Source organism: Aquarana catesbeiana, linkage group LG05 (genome assembly GCF_042186555.1).
Source record: "Aquarana catesbeiana isolate 2022-GZ linkage group LG05, ASM4218655v1, whole genome shotgun sequence".
NCBI classification, from domain to species: Eukaryota; Metazoa; Chordata; class Amphibia; order Anura; family Ranidae; genus Aquarana; species Aquarana catesbeiana.
Window position 1 is genome coordinate 203,813,674 of NC_133328.1, and position 21,243 is coordinate 203,834,916.

At 40.8% G+C, this 21,243-nt stretch overlaps 1 gene segment (V, D, J or C); it reads left to right on the forward strand.

Annotated features, from left to right (window-relative positions):
* The first annotated feature begins 341 nt into the window (after positions 1-341).
* The window catches only part of LOC141145978 (Ig heavy chain C region, secreted form-like), a 91,016-nt gene continuing 70,114 nt past the window's right edge, over positions 342-21,243 (forward strand). Inside the window, 1 exon segment of the C gene segment in view lies at positions 342-402. Within this exon segment, the coding sequence occupies positions 342-402 (61 nt within the window).

Here is a 21,243-nt window from a genome sequence, read left to right on the forward strand (position 1 = left end):
AACGTTGGGGCTTTTTGCACTCTATTTCACATACAGTATATGGACTTTTACTGATCTTTGATTGCTTTTATTCTTAATTTTTCATATTTTTACCCTAACCTTATTAATAATACATTGCTGTTGTATCTACATTTGTATGAATAGCACCTTAAAGGGACTGTACACCAACTGGGGAAATATTGCTTCTATTGAGTGAGGTGTTCAGTTAACTAACTGAATAACTAACTGAATAAATAAATATTTTGCAAGTTCCAATAGTTAGTGAAATCAAAAGCCAGATACCCTATGTTCTCTTATATGTTAAATTCTGCATCTACACAGCTGTTACATTTAAGTAAGCTATGAATCACAGTGCATACTATAGAAAAAACTTCGGGGAAGGGACACAAGTGATCATTTCAAGTAAGTTTCACGATTTACATTTTTTTCATTTATATTTTTCCAATTATAATTTCAGATTCTGAAATTGTGGATAGAATTCAAATTTGTTTTAAACCCTTTGATAAAGAAAGTCAGTTTGCTGTGGTATTTAATATTTTATACTTTTACCGTTCAGAATGATTTATGTTTACCTTATATATAAAAGGGTTCTTCAAAAAAGTTTCCACACTTTTTTTAACTCTTTTTATTAAGATTTAAAAAAAAAAACAAATTACATTACTTTTCTACATAGTCACCTTCCTTTGCGATGTATTTTTCCCAGCGTCATACCAACTTTTTAATGCCATTAGCAAAACTCCCCCCTCCCTCACTGTTTCCAAAGAAAGTATAAAAGTGCGGAAACTTTTTGAAGGCCCCTCGTATATTATATTATTATATATTAAATATAATATATTATAGTTGTATTGATTGATTAATGTAATCTATTTTAAATTGTCAAATCTATTTACATAAATGGAGACCACACCAATTTATGATTAACTTTTGTAGTAAGGTGTGCATGGAAGGGTATTGCACAGCACAAACAAACAAAAGCTTTCCCAGCACACTTACCAATTAGCCTGCAAATAAAACAAATGGTTAGCCTACAAATAAAACTGACAATTTACATTGAAAACAGAAATTTTAGTTGCACACATTTGCAAATATATGTGGAAGGCACACTGCCTCGCCAAGGCTCTACTGTAAAGTGTGGTCCTAACTCTCAAAATGTTACTAAAATTGAAAAGTATAGTTACTTTATGATATTTTTACATGTACGCCGGACTTCACCTCAGGCTGGGTTCACACTGGAGAATGCAGCAGCTCACAGCAGGAGTCCGGTACATCTCCATTCACCGTTTCAGGTCTTATTTCAGCCTGAATTTTGGGATGAATTCAGACCTGAAGCAGACCAAAAGACACACAGGGCTCCTGTGCAATTCACACCAGAGCTGCTGCGGAGATGTATGAACTGGCTCCATAGAGATCCACAATCTCCTGCTATGCGAATTGGATGCGAGAAAAGCCACATCCAATTTGTAAAAGTGTGAACCCGGCCTCAGTCTAATATAACTGTACTTTTCATGGTTACTGGTCAACTCTTGAGAGCTAGCACTAGCTTTTATTTTGCACCTTGTAGAAATGTTTTCTAAAAACTATTATTATGCTACAGCTATAGAATAAAAACTATATATATATATATATATATATATATATACACACACACACACACACACACACACACACACACACACACACACACACACACACACACACACACACACACACACACACAGTGCCTTGAAAAAGTATTCATACCCCTTTAAATTTTCCAAATGTTTTCATGTTACAACCAAAAATATATATGTATTTTATTGGGATTTTATTTGATAGAAGTCTTTGCAGTGTGGCAGGAAGCCCACAAAAGCACAGTGGGAATATGCAAACTCTATGCAGAGTCCTGGCCAAGATTCAATTGAGGACGCCGCTATTGCAAAGCAAAATTTAATAGAGATGCATTTTTATTGTTAAGTAACATTTGATTATATAATAAAGGAATAATTTTTTTCATTTAGCAATACAATTCTGGCAAAAACATTTTCCTATATCCACATACATTACACAGTAGAAGTGCTAGAACTAAAATGAAGGCTTAGAGGTTAGTACTTCTGTCGTGCAACAAAGGGGTCCTCAGTTTGAATCCTGGCCAGAATGTTATCTACATGGATTTTCCATGTTATCTTTATGCTTACATGGGTTTCCTCCCACACTCCAAGGACTTGTTGGTAGATTTTTTTTTCTGCACTAAAAAAACAATGCAGTCAGTTCCAGTTAGTTTCCGGTCAGTTTCTGCACCAGAAACTGACTGGAACTGACTGCGCTGGTGTGAACTAGAGCTATTGGAATACATGAGAAACACTGTGCATGCATTTTTAGGGCCAGTTCACACCACAAAAATGCACTCCAGATAGGTTGCGGATCAGTTTTTGCTTACATTTTACATCACACAAAGTTCCAGTGCGTTTTTGTTACAATTTGCTAGGTGCCAGTGCAGTTCTGTGCAGAAAAAGTGCAGCACACTCTACTTTTTTTTTTCTGCATTGGAAACGAACCGAAAACTGACTGGAATTGACTACACTGGTGTGAACTATAGCTATTAGAATAAATGGAAAACACTGCATGCATTTTTAGTGCTGAAAAAAATGCACTGAACTGCATCTGGCGTGAACAGCTGCAGCTGGATTCACACCTATGCATTTTTTGTGCTTTTTGCATTTTTCAGATTTGCACTACAGATCGTGTTCCATAGGAAACAATGTTAAATGGACTGTAGTGCAAATCTGCAAAATGCAAAAAGCACAAAAAATGCATAGGTGTGAATCCAGCCTTAGGCTGGATTCACACCTATGCATGTTGCTTTTGAGCGTTTTTGGAGGGTTTTTTTTCATGCTTGCCGCGTTTTTGAGCCGCGTTTTTGCCACGTTTTTGCCGCGTTTTTGCCGCGATTTGCGTTTTGCGTTTTTTTTTTTTTTTTTTTTTCATTTTTTTTTACAGTCTTACAAAAAAATTACAAAAAAATAAAAAAATAAAAAAAAAAAAAAACGGCAAAAACGCACCAAAAACGCACCAAAAACACATCAAAAACGCTGCAAAAAAGGTGCACTTGCGTTTTTGATGCTTGTCCATTGAAAACCATTACATGCAAAACGCTGCATTTTGCATGAGAAGGGCTGGATTCACACCTATGCATTTTTTGTGCTTTTTGCATTTTGCATATCTGCACTACAGATCGTGTTCCATAGGAAACCATGTTAAATGGACTGTAGTGCAAATCTGCAAAATGCAAAAAGCACTAAAACTGCATAGGTGTGAATCCAGCCAAAAAGTCCCCGACCCTTTCCAAAAACGCGGAGATACAAAAAAGCATTGATGTGAACATGTTCCATAGGAACCCATGTTAAAAAATTCCCGTGCATTTCTGCAAAATGCAAAATGCATCAAAAAACGCGCTAGTGTGAATGGGGCCTTAGGCTCGATGTTGCTTTTGAGCTTTTCAGCAGTGCTTTTTGCGGTTTTTGGACACACGTTTTTACCGTGATTTTGCTTTTTGCAGTTTTTTTTTACACTGTATATAGCTGGTTGCTAAGGCCGGCTAAAAAAAAAATTGAGAGAAAAAACTGCGTGGGGTTCCCCCCCCCAGGTCCATACCAGGCCTTTGGGTCTAGTATGGATTCGGAGGGGACCCCCATGCCAAAATTTTAAAAAAATGGCGTCGGGGTCCCCCCAAAATCCATACCAGACCCTTATCCGAGCATGCAGCCCGGCAGGTCAGGAAAGGGAGGGGAGGAGCGAGCGCCCCCCCTCCTTAACCATGGGTTGTGAACAAGCAAGCTATCGCTTGTGAAATTTCTACCATTGCAGGTATCTGTCTGACCCTTTTAATAATAAAGATGACATTGAGATAATTTGGAGTTCCAGTGTGCGACCAATTCCTTGTCTTGTTCGCTCTCCTGAACCATACCAGGCCACTTGCCCTCAACATGGGGGGATGGGTGCTTTGGGGCAGGGGGGGATAAGGACCTCTTCCCGACAACCCTTGCCTGGCGGTTGTCGGGGTCTGCTGGCGGGGGGCTTATCGGAATCTGGAAGCCCCCATTAACAAGGGGGCCCCCAGATCCCGGCCCCCCCTATATGAATGATTATGGAGTACATTGTACCCCTACCCATCCACTAAAAAAAAAGTAGTGTAGCATTAAAAAATACAGTAGACCATTTTTGACAAGTCTTTTATTAAAAATCTTCTTCTTCTCCTCTTTTTCCTCCGTTCTTCTCCTCCTCCCCCTGCTTCTTCTTCCACTCTTCTTCTGTCTTCTTTGTCCGGTGTACTTCTTCCTCGACAACAACTGGCAACCACCGGGCAAAGGTTGTCGGGAAGAGGCCCTTGTCCCCATCAACATGGGGGCAAGGTGCTTTAGGGTAGGGGACGCAGAACCCCATGTTGAGGGCTGCATGCTCGGAAAAGGGTCTGGTATGGATTTTGGGGGGCCCCCACGCCATTTTTTTTTAAATTTTGGTGTGTGGGGGTCCCTTCTGAATTCATACTAGACCCAAGGGCCTGGTATGGACTGGGGGGGGACCCCATGCTGTTTTTTATTCACAATTTTTTTTTTTTAGCCGGCATTTTTTTTTTACATTGAGTGGGAAGCCAGCTGACAGCTGATGACTCATCGGTTGTTAAGGACCCAGCCCCCTCCTTAGCAACCAGCTATATGCAGTGTAAAAAAAGGAATAAAAAAAAAAGCCAAACGCAAATCGCGGCAAAAGTGAGGCAAAATTGCGGTAAAAACGCATTACTTGCATTTTGGATGCAGGTCCATTGAATTCTATTACATGCAAAACGCTGCATTTTGCGGGAAAAAGTCTCCTACCCTTTCCAAAAATGCAGAGGCACAAAATGCATTGATGTGAACTTATTCCATAGGAACCCATGTTAAAAAATTTCCCTGCATTTCTGCAAAATGAAAAATGCATAAAAAAAATGCATTAGTGTGATCCGAGCCTTAGGACAGTGACTAATATGAAGGTATGTAGGGACTTCAGCACTGTATTAATGCCTTTAATAAATAAGGCTACATTTCGCTAACATGACAAAAATTAAGTCACTTAATTTAGGTTTTCAGAACTAAATAGCTTTAACTTGGAAACCACAGAATGTTAAGTTAGAATAGCTTACAATAAATTTGTGGGATTAATACATTTGTCAAGTATTAATTTTTGTTATGCTAATGTATGTTTTATATTGTTATATTAATGTATTTAATGCAAAATGCTTCCTTAACCACCTCAACACAGTGCACTTTCACCCCCTTCCTGCCCAAGCCATTTTTCAGCTTTCAGCACTGTCACATTTTGAATGACAATTGTGTGGTCATGCAACACTGTACCCAGATGAAATTGTTATCATTTTTTCCCCACAAATAGAGCTTTCTTTTGGTGGTATTTGATCATCTCTGCGGTTTTTATTTTTTGTGCTATAAACAAAAGAAGAGTGACAAGTTTGAAAAAAACACAATATTTTTTACTTTTTGCTATAAGAAATATCCAATTTTTTTTTTTTTAAACAAATTTTTTCCTCAGTTTAGGCCGATATGTATTCTTCAACATATTTTTGGTAAAAAAAATTGCAATAAGCGTATATTGATTGGTTTGCGCAAAAGTTATAGCGTCTACAAAATTGGGGATATATTTATAGCATTTTTATTATTATTTTTTCTTTTTACTAGTAATGGTGGCGATCTGCGATTTTTATCATGACTGCGATATTGCGGCGGACATATTGGACACTTTTGACACATTTTTGGGACCATTCACATTTATACAGCGATCCGTGCTATAAAAATGCATTGATTACTGTATAAATGTGACTGGCAGGGAAGGGGTTAACACTAGGGGGTTTCCTAGCGAGTGATTATAACTGTGGGGGGAGGGGACTCACAAGAGGTTGAGACCGATTAGTGTTCCTCTGTACTGAAAACACACCATCGGTCTCCTCTCCTCTGACAGGACCTGGATCTGTGTGTTTACACACACAGATCCATGGTCCTGCTGTGTTACTGGGCAATCGCGGGTGTCCAGCGGACATCGCGGCCGCCGGGCACGTGCATCGGGTCCCCAGTGACACGCCGGGTGCTGCCGACAGTGCGCGTGCGCCCCCTGGTGGGCCGGGAAGGCGAGGGCGTCATATGACGCCCTCCCAGAACGAGAGCCGTGCTGCCTGGCCGTCAAATGACAGCCGGCGGGCGGCATGTGGTTAAGGCTAAGTTCACCTGCCCTATAAAAGAAAAAGAATAAATGCGCATGATTTTGCAGGTAAAAAAATGTGCATTTATTTATTTTTTTTTACACTGGAGTCTACAAAATATTGCACCCATGTCTACTACTGTGGAAGATGGCTTGTAGTTCATTCATTCACAGATCTCTAAATATGGGTAAATATGGAAGTAAATACAACAAACCATTTTTTAGAGTAAAGGTTTAGCTAAGAAAAATGTTCTTTAACCAACACACATACAAATGTACAGAACTATAATATCAATTATAAAATCCTGTGTCCCTCACAAAAATGTGAAATATTGTTTTCATTATTTCAAAGTATACAGTGTTCAAAGTATACAGTAATAGTCACTCAATATTTCCATACATATCTTTACACACACAAATTGATGCAGGCTCACTGAAATGTTAAAACTTAGATATTCCAGTTAACCCCCCTGGCGGTATTCCCGAGTCTGGCTCGGGTTGGATTTTTCATACCAAAAGCGGTAACCCCGAGCCAGACTCAGGCTTGCATCGCAGGATCCAGGAAGAGCATACTTACCTTGTCCCCTGGATCCTGCGAGGTCTCCCCGCTGTGATCGGCGAGCCGCTGTGTCTCGCTCGATTCACAGTGCCGAGCTCCGTTCCCTGCGAGCGTTGCGACGCACGGGGACGGAGTTCGGCGGTAAATTCAAAAGTGAAACACACAGTATAGATACAGCATACTGTAATCTTACAGATTACAGTACTGTATCAAATAACTACACATCCCCTTTGTCCCTAGTGGTCTGTCCAGTGTCCTGCATGCAGTTTTATATATATAAAACTGTTCTTTCTGCCAGGAAACTGGAGATTGTCCATAGCAACCAAAACTGTCTCTTTACATCAAAAGTGGTTTTAGAGCAGCTAGAAAAAAGCGATAATAAATTAGAATCACTTGCAGAATTGAGCGATAGTGATTTGTGAGGAGATCCGTCATCAAACACTAAAAGTAACAAAAGCTAAAATTCTGCAACTGAGCAAATTTCAGTGTTTTTGATTTGATTACATTATTGAATAATTTTTATTATTATTATATTATTATTTGTTATAATTATTTATAGTTATTTATTATATTATAATTTTTTATTTCGTTTTTCAAACTTTATCATACCCGGGATGTCTACTAGACTCTTGTTTGGACAGATTCAAGTGAACTATTCCTAAGAATTACAGGCCTACAATATAAAACGCCAAATTTCTGTGCAAAATAATTGTACCGCTTTCAGCACCTAAAATCAGAAATAATCATACCGCCAGGGAGGTTAATATTCCAGTTAATATAGTACTCTTGTTTACATTTCAAGTCTATGGGATTTATAGGTTATAGATTATAGGTTTCAGTGCAGTGCAGTGCAGTGTTTCCCTATGCTCTACACTTTTTTTTACCCTTGCACATCATACTTTTCTACCCTCTAACCTTATAACAAGAATTACCAATACTATGTGTTATTAGGGTTTCTTAAACCTCTATTTGAACAGAAGTATTGGAATGATGTCAGTGACACACTAGCTAGTGTAGAGAATGCTGTGCATTTCATTTGTGCAAGTATTCTGCAGCTACACTTGTCTGAGCGCATGCCAGCAGATAATTTTGCCACCAGCTTTTTGCCACCTATAGCTACAGTATCACTTAATATGGTCCACAGGATCACCGCCCCTTCCTATGTGCCAAACGCTGCACTTACAGATCTAAACCTCACTGACAGCTGCCGCTTAAAATTCAAACAGTGCAAAAATAATAAATGATTCACTATAACCTGCCCTTCCCTCAAGTGAAATCAAATAGCAGCGCTAAAATAACAAAAAAAACAAAAAAAAGGTATATATGTGTATATATATATTAATAAAGCTAAAATGTGACAAACTATTAAGTATTACTCACTTAAGAGCAAAATATATTCTAGTGTTATCAAAATTCATACAGTATATATTAAATAAATAGCATAAAAAGTCCAATAAACAGTGACGTAGTGATGTAAGTGATGATTCATACAATAGTATGATATAAAAAAATCTTCCACCACACCGCTGTGATCTCCACTCCCCTTCAGCGAGCAAACTCACCAGCTACTTTTGCCTTATTAAATAAAGATATGTGGCGCTATTCCATCAATCAGTAACAAATTAAGATGTGAGATGAAGTAGGCAGAGTAAGCTCCACCTCATATAATGAATGCCAGGAAAAATTATTTAAAGCCTAGGAATAAATGTCACCATACAAGAGTAAATCAGAAAAAGGAATCAGTTCTGCAATATGAAGAAAAAATATATAAATGAATACCAGCAATTGAATAATAAACTGACTCAGTGCTTAGTGAAATAAATATATCAGCTACCGCTCATCAGGTGACAAAAATAGTGAATCTGTGAATATGATAGGCTGACTTCCCAAACTGGATGATCACCAAAAAAAAAAAAAAATCATACACAAGTGATAACTAGTATCTCACAGGCAACCACTGGATATAAATGTTCAATAAATGTGTTTTTAATTACTGCACCATGAGACCTCTCCTTTGTTCTTAAATAACCGCTGGGATCGCTGAGAGTGCTGGGAGCTGTTGGGATGAATTGCAGAGAGACAGACCCATTTGATGTTTAAGACACGCTGCAGGAAACACATCCTCTCCTAGAATATCTACCCGCTTTATTTGGCCCATTGGGGGCCGCTGCTGGAGGTGAGAGGCTGGGGGAAACACCTGGGAGATGCACTAGAACGTGCATAGAAGAAAAGCATCAGTCACTGCACATTTTGCACTGTGTTCAAAGACTGTTTTTTTGTGGAAATCACCCATCACTACTGCACCTTTTGTATGGACTATATTGCACTATTGTCACCGTTTGGGACAGCATCTCTGTGGTGGGATTATCTGTCCTATCGCATTTGATTTTTTATTTATTTAAATTACTAATTCAATATACATTATTATTTAACATTATTTCATTTATTTTACACTAGTGTATTATGGCATGATTGCACTATTATTATTTTTGGAATTCATTTTATTGTGCATTATATGAATATCTTTGCTGACCTTAGGAATTTTTTTGCACTTTATGCCAGTCCATTACATCTATTTTTCAGTTCACGCTGAAGATTCACTTATTTTGTTATTAGCACTAGAAGTTATTCAATCTCCAGTGGTTGCCTGTGAGATACTAGTTATCACTTGTGTATGATTTTTTTTTTTTTTTGGTGATCATCGAGTTTGGGAAGTCAGCCCATATTGCAGAACTGATTCCTTTTTCTGATTTACTCTTGTATGGTGACATTTATTCCTAGGCTTTAAATAATTTTTCCTGGCATTCATTATATGAGGTGGAGCTCACTCTGCCTACTTCATCTCACATCTTAATTTGTTACTGATTGATGGAATAGCGCCACATATCTTTATTTAATATTTTATTCTGGGGGAACTGAGTGGACCTATCTATGTTGGCGGCTCTCTATCGGGTATTTTACCATCAGTTTTAAAATTCTTTCACTCACATTGTGGTTTTGCGCACTGGTTCTTATACATTTACTTTTGCCTTACACTCTCGTGTTCGGCTCACAGGCTATTCCCACACAGTAGGGGGCACAGTGATAACCTCCACTCAATCCCTGTTGGGTGTCCAGAGTATATATACAAGCGTACTCTCCACATGAAAGAAAGAAAAGCGATCCAATAGTGCAGTAACGTAATAAACTTTAATTCAAGCAACACTCTCCTCCACCATTGAACTCACATTTCATAAACTTGAATCAAGCAAAAAAGCACAGCAAACATGGTCATCACCAAAAAAAAACACTCTCCAAATGATGGACGGACGTATGGTGGTCACGGCGGACCCAGGCAGCTAGGTGTTCGATGACACTCTCACCCGTTCCCCCGAGTCTCCTGGAGCCGCTTCCTCGTATGGCGCTTCCTGTCACAGCGTCCTACGTCAAGCGCGTCAGATTGCCTCGTAGCCACGCCCCGACATGTTTCGTCACAAGGGACTTATTCATGGGATTGGCTAAACTATCTGGCAATCTTTCTTAAATACCCCCTCTCGTATGACACGCGGCAATGATGACACCGCACCTGCGCACTACCTGTGTCTCCGCTCGCACCATACGTGTACATTGCTTTTCAGATGAAAAATAAAGAAAGGATTAAATCTGAGGAAAAACATCAATGGGGCTTTATATCGAACTATCATAGCCAGTACAGAGAGATAGAGAACATTTTCAAAAAATATTGGTACATACTCCGTAGGGATCGACATCTAGGAGAGATGTTACCAGAAACCCCTAAGTTTATTTACAGAAGGGCCCCCAACTTTGGAGACAAAGTGGTAAGAAAAATTCTTGACCCTCCAGGCCGACCATCAATTAAAATCAATCTAAAAGGTTTTTTTCCGTGTAATAAGTGCATATGTTGTAGAACAGTGAGAAACAGGAGCAGGAGCACGAAGAGCATCACTAATCGAGTAAATGAGACATTTGAAATAAAGGAGTTCATCACATGTAATTCATCATTCGTGGTGTACTTGATGTGGTGCCCATGCGGCCTGTTCTATGTAGGACGCACGAAAAGACTACTGAGGGTCCGTATTTCTGAGCATTTAACCAATATAAAAAATGGTTTTAGGTATCACAGCGTGTCCCTCCATTTTAAGGAATATCATAACCAGGACCCCAGTGCACTACAGTTTTGTGGGATAGACATTGTATATCCATCATGGAGGGGCTCAAACAGAATAAGGGATCTTTCTCAACGAGAAACCCGATGGATATACCTTTTTAGATGTCTTTTCCCTGGGGGTTTAAATATAGAATTGGACCTCAACTGTTTTATTAATGATTATTGAGAGAACAGTTGAGGTCCTTCTATACATGTCATCCTAATTTTAAATATTTATAGGTTGAGAATCTACAACATCAACGCAATTATGAGATCACCTATAAGTGGGAGTGACAGACTGGATATGATAACAGATTGCACTTTAGTAATTTCAGAAAGGGAATCTGAGATAAGAAATGTGTGTCGTCGGGGTTCATTTAGGGTGCCCAGGAGATATAATAATCTGGGATGGACCGTAATGGGTAAAGTTCTTTATTTTACTATTTATTTTATTTTTTCAACCATTCAGTTTTAATATTTTTTACAGTATTAAAATTTTATAATTTTAATATAATGTTTTATAAAGTGTCACTTTATACCTGCAATATAGAACACACGTGAGTATGATTGGTGATCTGCACTGTCCACAGATGGCTTTGCGGATTTACCAATCAGTTCTCTTGTTGATGTATAGTGGCATACTTAACGTTTGCAGTAATAGATGATTTTAAATGTATGTTGATCTTTGCACACAAAGCAATGTACACGTATGGTGCGAGCGGAGACACAGGTAGTGCGCAGGCGCGGTGTCATCATTGCCGCGCGTCATAGGAGAGGGGGGTATTTAAGAAAGATTGCCAGATAGTTTAGCCAATCCCATGAATAAGTCCCGTGTGACGAAACATGTCGGGGCGTGGCTACGAGGCAATCTGACGCGCTTGACGTAGGACGCTGTGACAGGAAGCGCCATACGAGGAAGCGGGGAAGCGGCTCCAGGAGACTCGGGGGAACGGGTGAGAGTGTCACCGAGCACCTAGCTGCCTGGGTCCGCCGTGACCACCATACGTCCGTTCATCATTTGGAGAGTGTTTTTTTTTGGTGATGACCATGTTTGCTGTGCTTTTTTGCTTGATTCAAGTTTATGAAATGTGAGTTCAATGGTGGAGGAGAGTGTTGCTTGTATTAAAGTTTATTGCTTTACTGCACTATTGGATCGCTTTTCTTTCTTTCATGTGGAGAGTACGCTTGTATATATACTCTGGACATCCAACAGGGATTGAGTGGAGGTTATCACTGTGCCCCCTACTGTGTGGGAATAGCCTGTGAGCCGAACACGAGAGTGTAAGGCAAAAGTAGCTGGTGAGTTTGCTCGCTGAAGGGGAGTGGAGATCACATTTCACAGCGGTGTGGTGGAAGATTTTTTTACTGAAGATCTATATCATATTATTGTATGAATCATCACTTACATCACTACGTCACTGTTTATTGGACTTTTTATGCTATTTATTTAATATATACTGTATGAATTTTGATAACAATTAAGTAATACTTAATAGTTTGTCACATTTTAGCTTTATTAATATATATATATACACATATATACCTTTTTTTTGTTTTTTTTGTTATTTTAGTGCTGCTATTTGATTTCACTTGAGGGAAGGGCAGGTTATAGTGAATCATTTATTATTTATAGCTACAGTATATGGTCTAATATAAAGGGAATGTGTCACCAAGACATGTCTCCAATGAGTTTAATTATATTTGGGAGAAAGGTACTTTTTAATACATAATATGGCCTATACACAGCCATTTTAATTAGTATTTGCCTAGACGTTATAGGCAGCCCTTTGTGATAGTGGCAAAGATGTTAAAAAGGGGTGGCAATGCCTCTAATTATCCATTGCTTTTTTTCTTGCCAATGACAACTAATTCAGTGTTACATAGTTACAAACTTTACATAGGTTGAAAAAAACAATAGAAAAAAAATATATAGAAAACCTCAATTCACATAATCCTTTACCCACAGTTGATCCAAAAGAAGGAAAAAAAAAACAATAAAGAATGATCCATTTGATCCAGTGAGGCAAAAAAAAACATTTCCCGATCCTCCAGGAGGCAATTGGATATTGCCTAAATCCCTGGTGTTTTTACCTATACATGTTAGTATTCAATTATATTTTGTGCATTTAGGAATGCATCCAGTTATTTTTTTAAATAATCTACTGAGCTGACCTTCTACTGAGCTGACCAGTGCTTTCAGCGCTGCCACACTTTGAATGACAATTGTGTGGTCATGCAACACTGTACCCAAACTAAATTGTTATCATTTTGTTCACACAAATATAGCTTTCTTTCTGTGATATTTATTTACCAATAGGTTTTTCATTTTTTTGCTAAATAAATTAAAAAAACGAAAAAAAAAATGTTTCTCTTATAAAACTTTGTAAATAAATAAATAGAGTCCACAAACTATGGTATATACAGTATCTCACAAAAATGAGTACACCCCTCACATTTTTGTAAATCATTTATTATATCATTTCCTGTGACAACACTGAAGAAATGACACGTTGCTACAACGTAAAGTAGTGAGTGTACAGCTTGTATAACAGTGTAAATTTGCTGTCCCCTAAAAATAAATCAACATACAGCCATTATTGTCTATACCGCTGGCAACAAAAGTGAGTACACCCCTAAGCAAAAATGTCCAAATTGGGCCCAATTAGCCATTTTTCCTCCCTGGTGTCATGTGACTCACTAGTGTTACAAGGTCTCAGGTGTGAACCGGGAGCAGGTGTGTAAAATTTGGTGTTATTGCTCTCACTCTCTCATACTGGTCACTGGAGGGTCAGCATGGCATCTCTTGGCAAAGAACTCTCTGAGGATCTGAAAAAAAGAATTGTTGTTCTACATAAAGATGATCTAGGCTATAAGAAGATTGGCAAGACCCTGAAACTGCAGCACAGTGGCCAAGACCATACAGCGGTTTAACAAGACAGATTCCACTCAGAACAGGCCTTGCCATGGTCAGCCAAAGACGTCATATCCAGAGGTTGTCTTTGGGAAAAAGGTGTATGAGTGCTGCCAGCATTGCTGCAGAGGTTGAAAGGGTGGGGGGGTCAGCCTGTCAGTGCATAGACCATATGCTGCACGCTGCATCAAATTGGTCTGCATGACTGTTGTCCCAGAAGGAAGCCTCTTCTAAAGATGATGCACAAGAAAGCCCGCAGTTTGCTGAAGACAAGCAGACTAAGGACATGGATTGCTGGAACCATGTTCTGTGGTCTGATGAGACCAAGATAACTTATTTGGTTAAGATGGTGTCAAGCGTGTGTGGCGGCAACCAGGTGAGGAGCACAAAAACAAGTGTGTCTTGGAGGAGTGTCATGGTCTGGTGCTTCATGAGTGCTGCCAGCACTGGGGAGCTACAGTTCATTGAGGGAACCAGGGGCGGACTGACCATTGAGCCACTAGGGCACTGCCCGAGGGCCCTGGACTACTAGGGGGCCCCATCAGGGTTGTCAGCCTCAGTAAAACCAGGGACAGTGTGTATAAATCTGTGTTTTTTTTACATCTGTCTCTGTATACTGTGTGTACATGTATGTGTATACTGTCTGATTGTATACTGTGTGTGTGTGTATACTGTGTGGCCCCATAATCTCTGATTGCCTGGGGGCCCCATAATCTCCTATTGCACGGGGGCCCCATGAGTTATCAGTCCGTCCCTGGAGGGAACTATGCATGCCAACATGTACTGTGACATACTGAAGTAAAGCATGATCACTCCCTTCAGAGACTTGGCCACAGGGAAGCATTCCAACATGATAACGACCCCAAACACACCTCCAAGACAACTACTGCCTTGCTAAAGAAGCTGAGGGTAAAGGTGATGGGCTGGCCAAGCATGTCTCCAGACCTAAACCCTATTGAGCATATGTGGGGCATCCTCAAAAGGAAAAGTGGAGAAATGCAAGGTCTCAAACATCCACCAGCTCCGTGATGTCATCATGGAGGAGTGGAAGAGGACTCCAGTGGCAACCTGTGAAGCTCTGGTGAACTCCATTCGCAAGTGGGTTGAGGGAGTGCTTGAAAATAATGGTGGCCATACAAAATATTGATACTTTGGGCCTAATTTGGACATTTTCACTTAGGGGTGTACTCACTTGTGTTACCAGCGGTTTAGACATTAATGGCTGTGTAATGAATTATTTTGAGAGGACAGCAAATTTACACTTATACAAATTGTACACTCATAAGGGTGCACGGGCACTGCCCCCTCTCTCCAGCCACCCCTCTCTGTGTAAAACGGATAGATTCATGCATTGCATAAATCTATCCATGGCCGCTGTAGACACCCCCTGAATTATAGTGGCGGGGGGGTTTTGATGCACCTGATTAGAGCCATAGGCTCTAATATGCTTCAAAAGTTGGGTTAGCAAAGCAAATGAATATTTGCTTTGCTAACACTGAACCACCTCTCAGCCAATCAGGAGGCATGGATCTAATACCCGTCACCTGATTGGCTGAAGGCACAGGCGTCCTGATGGAACACCTAATGGAATGGAAGAGAGTAGAGGAACGGAACGGGAGAGGATAGAGAGCCATGGAGGACATAGCCGTAATCTGCTGCATGTCTCACAGCACGCCGCCATCACCCGCCACCAGGATGAGGTAAGTGTAAACAGGCTACATATGATGGACACACAGGTTACATATGATGGGTCACAGAGGCTGCATATGATGGGCACACAGCTACATATGATGGGTCACAGAGGCTGCATATGATGGGCACACAGGCTACATATGATGGGCACACGGGCTACATATGATGGGCACACGGGCTACATATGATGGGCACACAGGCTACATATGATGGGCACACAGGCTACATATGATTGGCACAGAGGCTACATATGATGCGTTACAGAGGCTACATATGATGCGTTACAGAGGCTACATATGATGGGCACACAGGCTGCATATGATGGGCACATGCACTGCAATTGATGGGCGCCCAGGCTACATATAATGGACACACAGGCTACATATGATGGGCACAGGTGCTGCAATTGATGGGCACAGTGGCTGCAATTGATGGGCAGAGTGGCTGCATTTGATGGCACAGTAGCTGTGTTTGATAGGCACAGTGGCTGCGTTTAATTGGCACAGTTGCTGCAATTGATGGCACAATGGCTGCGTTTGATGGGGCACAGTGGCTGCGTTTGATGGGGCACAGTGGCTGCGTTTGATGGCACAGTGGCTGCAATTGATGGCACAGTGGTTGCAATTGATGGCACAGTGAGGCTGCAATTGATGTTTTTTTTTCTGAATTTTTCAGTTTGTTTGCATCCCCCAAAAAAAATTTTGAGCACCAGCCGACACTGTGTACACTCACTACTTTACATTGTAGCAAAGTATCATTGCATCAGTGTTGTCACATGAAAAGGTATAATAAAATATTTACAAAAATGTGAGGGGTGTACTCAATTTTGTGAGCCACTGTATATCTGAAAATTGATCAATCCTGATGTACTGATGGCCCATCTAATTTCTTGATTCCCAAAAATGCCAGGAGGGTACAAATATCCCCCAAATGGCACCTTTTTTGCAAAGTAGACAGTCCAAGGTATTTAGTAAGATGCATGGAAAGTTTTTTGAAACTGTAATTTTTTGGAAAATGAAGAATCAAAAAATGTAATTCACTTTTTTTGTACGTACTGTCACCAGTGCATAGTTACATAATTACATAGTGGTGGGAGGAGCAGGAAGAAAACACAGTGACAGACGATCAGGCTAGTGCGCGCCACGGCGCCAGGAATGTGCCGGCTGAAAAAAAAAACTACCAAAGGGAGCAGCCAGGGCTCTCGCCACACTCTGGATGGTGTCACCTCTGGTGGGTGTCACTCGACCTGGGTGCGGAGCGCACCCCAATAGCAATGCCACTAACACCCCCCATGTGTGGCACCCGGGGCGGACCGCCCCTTGCCCTCCTTGGTACACCCCTGCCAGGAGAAGCCGATCGGTATTTAACACGCCGGCGGTGGCAACGACGGCTGGAGGGGGCTGGTCAATATTTGCTCCATAAGACGCACAGACATTTCCCCCCCTTTTTTTGGGGGGGGGGAAAGAGCATCTTATGGAGAGGAAAATACGGTACCTCCTCATAAAAAGAAATCAGGTTTGTTTAACAACTTCTGCCTTTCATGAATCCATGCTGTCTGTTGCTTAAAATATTTTTTTGCAGCAAGAACTGGTCTATGTGGTCTTTTATTAAACTCTCCGGTATCTTCACGACTTTAGATCCATTTTTAAATATGGGCACCACATTGCCCCTATGCCAATCCAGTGGTACCCTTCCAGCCATTAACAAGTCCCTAAAAATTAGAAACAATGACTTTGAAATTACAAGGGAGGGAGACACAAAAGTAGGGCACCCTGAGATCAGAGGACTTATACTTCTGCCTGCAGCACACTGCGCCCAAAGGCGATATCCTCATGACCTTTTACATCTACTTTATAGAATCTGGTAAATGTATGGAATGAAGACCAAGTTGCGGCCTTGCAGATTTGAGTCATGGAGGCTTGGTGATGCACTGCCCAGGAAGTACTAACAGCCCTGGTGGAGTGCACTTTAATATGAAAAGGTGGAACTTTCCTCTTTAAACCATAAGCTTGAACAATCCATGTTGTTGTATAATCCATTTAGAAATAATAGTAAATAGTAATGCTGCCTGTCCTCTTTTATGACCTTCAGGCAACACAAACAAAACATCCATTTTTTGAATCTGAGCAGTCGCCTTTAAGTAGACCTTGACTGCTCTCACCACATCAAGAGAATGTAGTGATTTTTCTTCCATAGAACAGGGTCCTGAAAAAAAAATGATGGTAGAACAACATCTTGGTTTAGATAAAAACCTGACACTACCTTCGGTAGAAAGTTAGGATGAGGACGCAATACTACCTTATCCTTGTGAATAATAATATGGCTCTTTACAAGAAAGAACAGCCAACTCTGATACCCTTCTTGCAGAGGATATGGTTACAGAAAAACTAGTTTCCTTGTCAAAAGGACCAAGGGAATATGCCCTATCGGCTTAAAAAGGATGTTTTTGTAACACCAACAGAACTAAATTCAAGTCCCAAGGGTTCAGGGGTGACCTAACCAGGGGATTAAGCCGTGTTACCCCCTGAAAAAGACTACAGACCAAAGAATGCGAAGCAAGTGGTTGTTGAAACAATACCGATAAGGCCGAGACCTGCCCTTTGAAAGTACTCAAGGCCAGCTTCATTTCTGACCCCGTCTGCAGAAAGTCAAGGATTCTATATAGCCGGGTGGCCCCGACCCCCTCTGACACCACGGGGAAGCCATGGTAAAGTCCCCGTGCATCGGGGGGGCGGGGTCACCCGGGTACGTCACCGGGTGGCCCCACCCTCAGTTATATAAAAACTGTCAAAGGCGATGAAGCGTCACACGGTGGGAGCCTCCCATGGAAGCGGATCGGTGGTGGGTTTTTTTTTTCTTTTTCGGTCCGTCGGCGGAGAGATATAAGAAGATGAATGGACATTTTTATTTTTTATTTTTTAACAAAGCACTTGTCCCAAGCTGTGTCTTGTTTTTTTTAACATTTTGACACTTTTTTGTGAAATGGTAGGGGTACAATGTACCCCATTACCATTTCACACAGGGGGGGGAGGCCTGGATCTGGGGGTCCCCTTGTTAAAGGGGGCTTCCAGATTCCGATAAGCCCCCTGCCCGCAGACCCCCACAACCACCGGGCAGGGGTTGTGGGGATAAGGTGCTTTGGGGGGTACCCCAAAGCACCCTCCCTATGTTGAGGGCCTGTGGCCTGGTACGGTTCAGGAGGGGGGTGCTCTCTCGTCCACCCTCTTTTCCTGTGACCTGCCAGGTTGCGTGCTTGGATAAGGATCTAGTATGGATTTTGGGGGGACCCCTATGCCATTTTATTTTATTTTGGTGCAGGGTTCCCCTTAAAATCCATACCAGACCCGAAGGGCCCGGTATGGATTTTAGGGGGACCCCCACGCAATTTATTTTTTTTTGGTTCGGGGTACCCCTTAATATTCATACCAGACCCAAAGGGCCTGGTAATGGACTGGGGGGGTCCCATGCTCTTTTTTACAATGAGTTTTATCCATATTGCCGAGACCCGACAATTCATTATAGCTGCGATCAGTTTTAAATGACAATTTTTCCTTTAGAAATTTTATTTTGCTGTGGTACTGTTCTAAACACGGAAAACATGCGCCACTTTACAGGCATACTATAGACACCCCCCCAGGCACAATATTTAAAGGAATATTTAATTTTTATTGTTTCACTTTAAGCATTAAAAAAAATCACTGCTCCCGAAAAAACGACGTGTCCCCAAACACTTTTTATGACAATAACTTGCATATAAGCCTTTAAAATGAACACTTTTGATTATTCATGTTCGTGTCCCATAGACTTTAACGGTTTTTCGTGTGTTCTGCCGAATTTTTGGCCTGTTTGGTATGTTCTGGTGCTAACCGAACCGGGCGGTGTTCGGCCCATCCCTAGTCACAGACTATCCACACATATCCAGGCTCCCATGTCATCTTATCCATATTGTTAAGTAGTTGTTTAGTATCCCTAAGATAACTGGGGAGATTTTTGACTAATGGTTGTAGCTGGTAATCAACCCAACAACCAAGTTGTTCGTTGAGAGATCCAATCCTAGCAACAATTGGACGTCCAGTTAAAGGGGTAAGACCTTTGTGGGTTTTTGGAAGGTGATGAAAAAAAGACATGATCGGAGTATCAGGCCTCCTTCCTCGACAGTACCCCCAAACGCACCCCTTTCTCCACAAGTGTGTGTAAAATGCTTTTAAATTTAACAGTGGGGTTACTGGGTAATGTCTGATACACATCTTGATCTGACAATTGTCTGAGAGCTTCCTCCTTCTACATGTTGGCATCCTGAACAACCACTAGACCTCCCTTGTCTGACATTTTAATAACAATAGAGGTATCCACACTGAGTGTTTGTAACGCATTGCGTTCTTCTATAGTGAGATTATCATTATGAATATAACCTCCATTGTTAGAGCGTAGGGCCGGCCTAGTGAGTTTCAAAAAAAATGTGGAACAAATCCAAACATTTAACCATGGAATTGATCAGATAAAAATCCGATCGCAATTCAAGGGGAGCCTGTATAGGTGGAACATGTTCCCCATGATGTGCAAAAGCAGATTCACTCTGCAGCTCTTCAAGACATTGTATAGCGCACAAATCCTCAAAATTGTTACATATAGACATGTCAACAAAAGTGGTGTCAGAAGAAACATCCCCAGACACCCCAGACAACACATCATCTTGGCAATCCTGAAAAAAATGTTTACGTACAGTTAAATTACGAGAGAATTTGTTAACATCCAAAACTGTTTGAAACACATTAAAGTGTCTTAATGGGCAAAAGTTCAAACCTTTGGAAAGCAGCGAAACATCTGAGGGTGTGAGCACTTTCTGCAATAGATTCGATACATTAAAGGCTCTTCTGCTGTTGACCTCTTAAATTGTAGACGCTTTTTCCTCCTGCCTCCTCTCCTTGTTTTTACATGGGATAACTTTTTCCCTTTTTCTTTTATTGATTGAGGGCCATGCGATGTGTTTAAATGGGCGTCATTAGATAGCTGTGCATCTTTCCTGGTAGTGTTCTCAATGGATGAATCCAAATCTGATCCGGTGTGTAGTCCAGCACCTCTGTTTCAGTATCGGAAAAACTGACATGCTTTTCCGCAATGCTAGATGTTTTACTGAAACTGCGGCTTCTTCCAAATGTACATGTATTTGCTTAATAATCAAATTGATCACGGAATAGCTTTGCCTTTTTATTACTGATGATATCCCATTTAATTCGATCCAACTTGTCGCTCAATTTGGAATCAAGTTCTTTGAAGAATGGGGGCTCCTTAAATGGCAGGATCTCTGTTTTAATGCTGGAAATCTCTAGTTGCAGATTATCAATCTTATCTGTTTTAGAGTTGATGATGGCTCTCATAAGCTCAAATGAGCATTTGGTAAGTATATCTGTCCATTGCTTTCTCAAATTATCATCAATCAACTCAAACATCAGAAACTTCTTTATCCTCAGTCCTCGTGGGACCCGTTCTAAAGTCAAATATTCTGAGAGTCTTTCTATCCCAAAAAGCTTTCATCTCTTAGATCATTGACCTTTCCATTTTATGGAATAGTAGTCTCAATGATCCAGATCCATCCTCCATAGAGTCATGCAAGCTCTGCTCAGCAGCAGATCTCAGTGGATTGTCCAGAGCCATACCGAGAGTCCTACTATATTTTTCCACTGCCAATCCAATACTGTTGTCCATGATGGT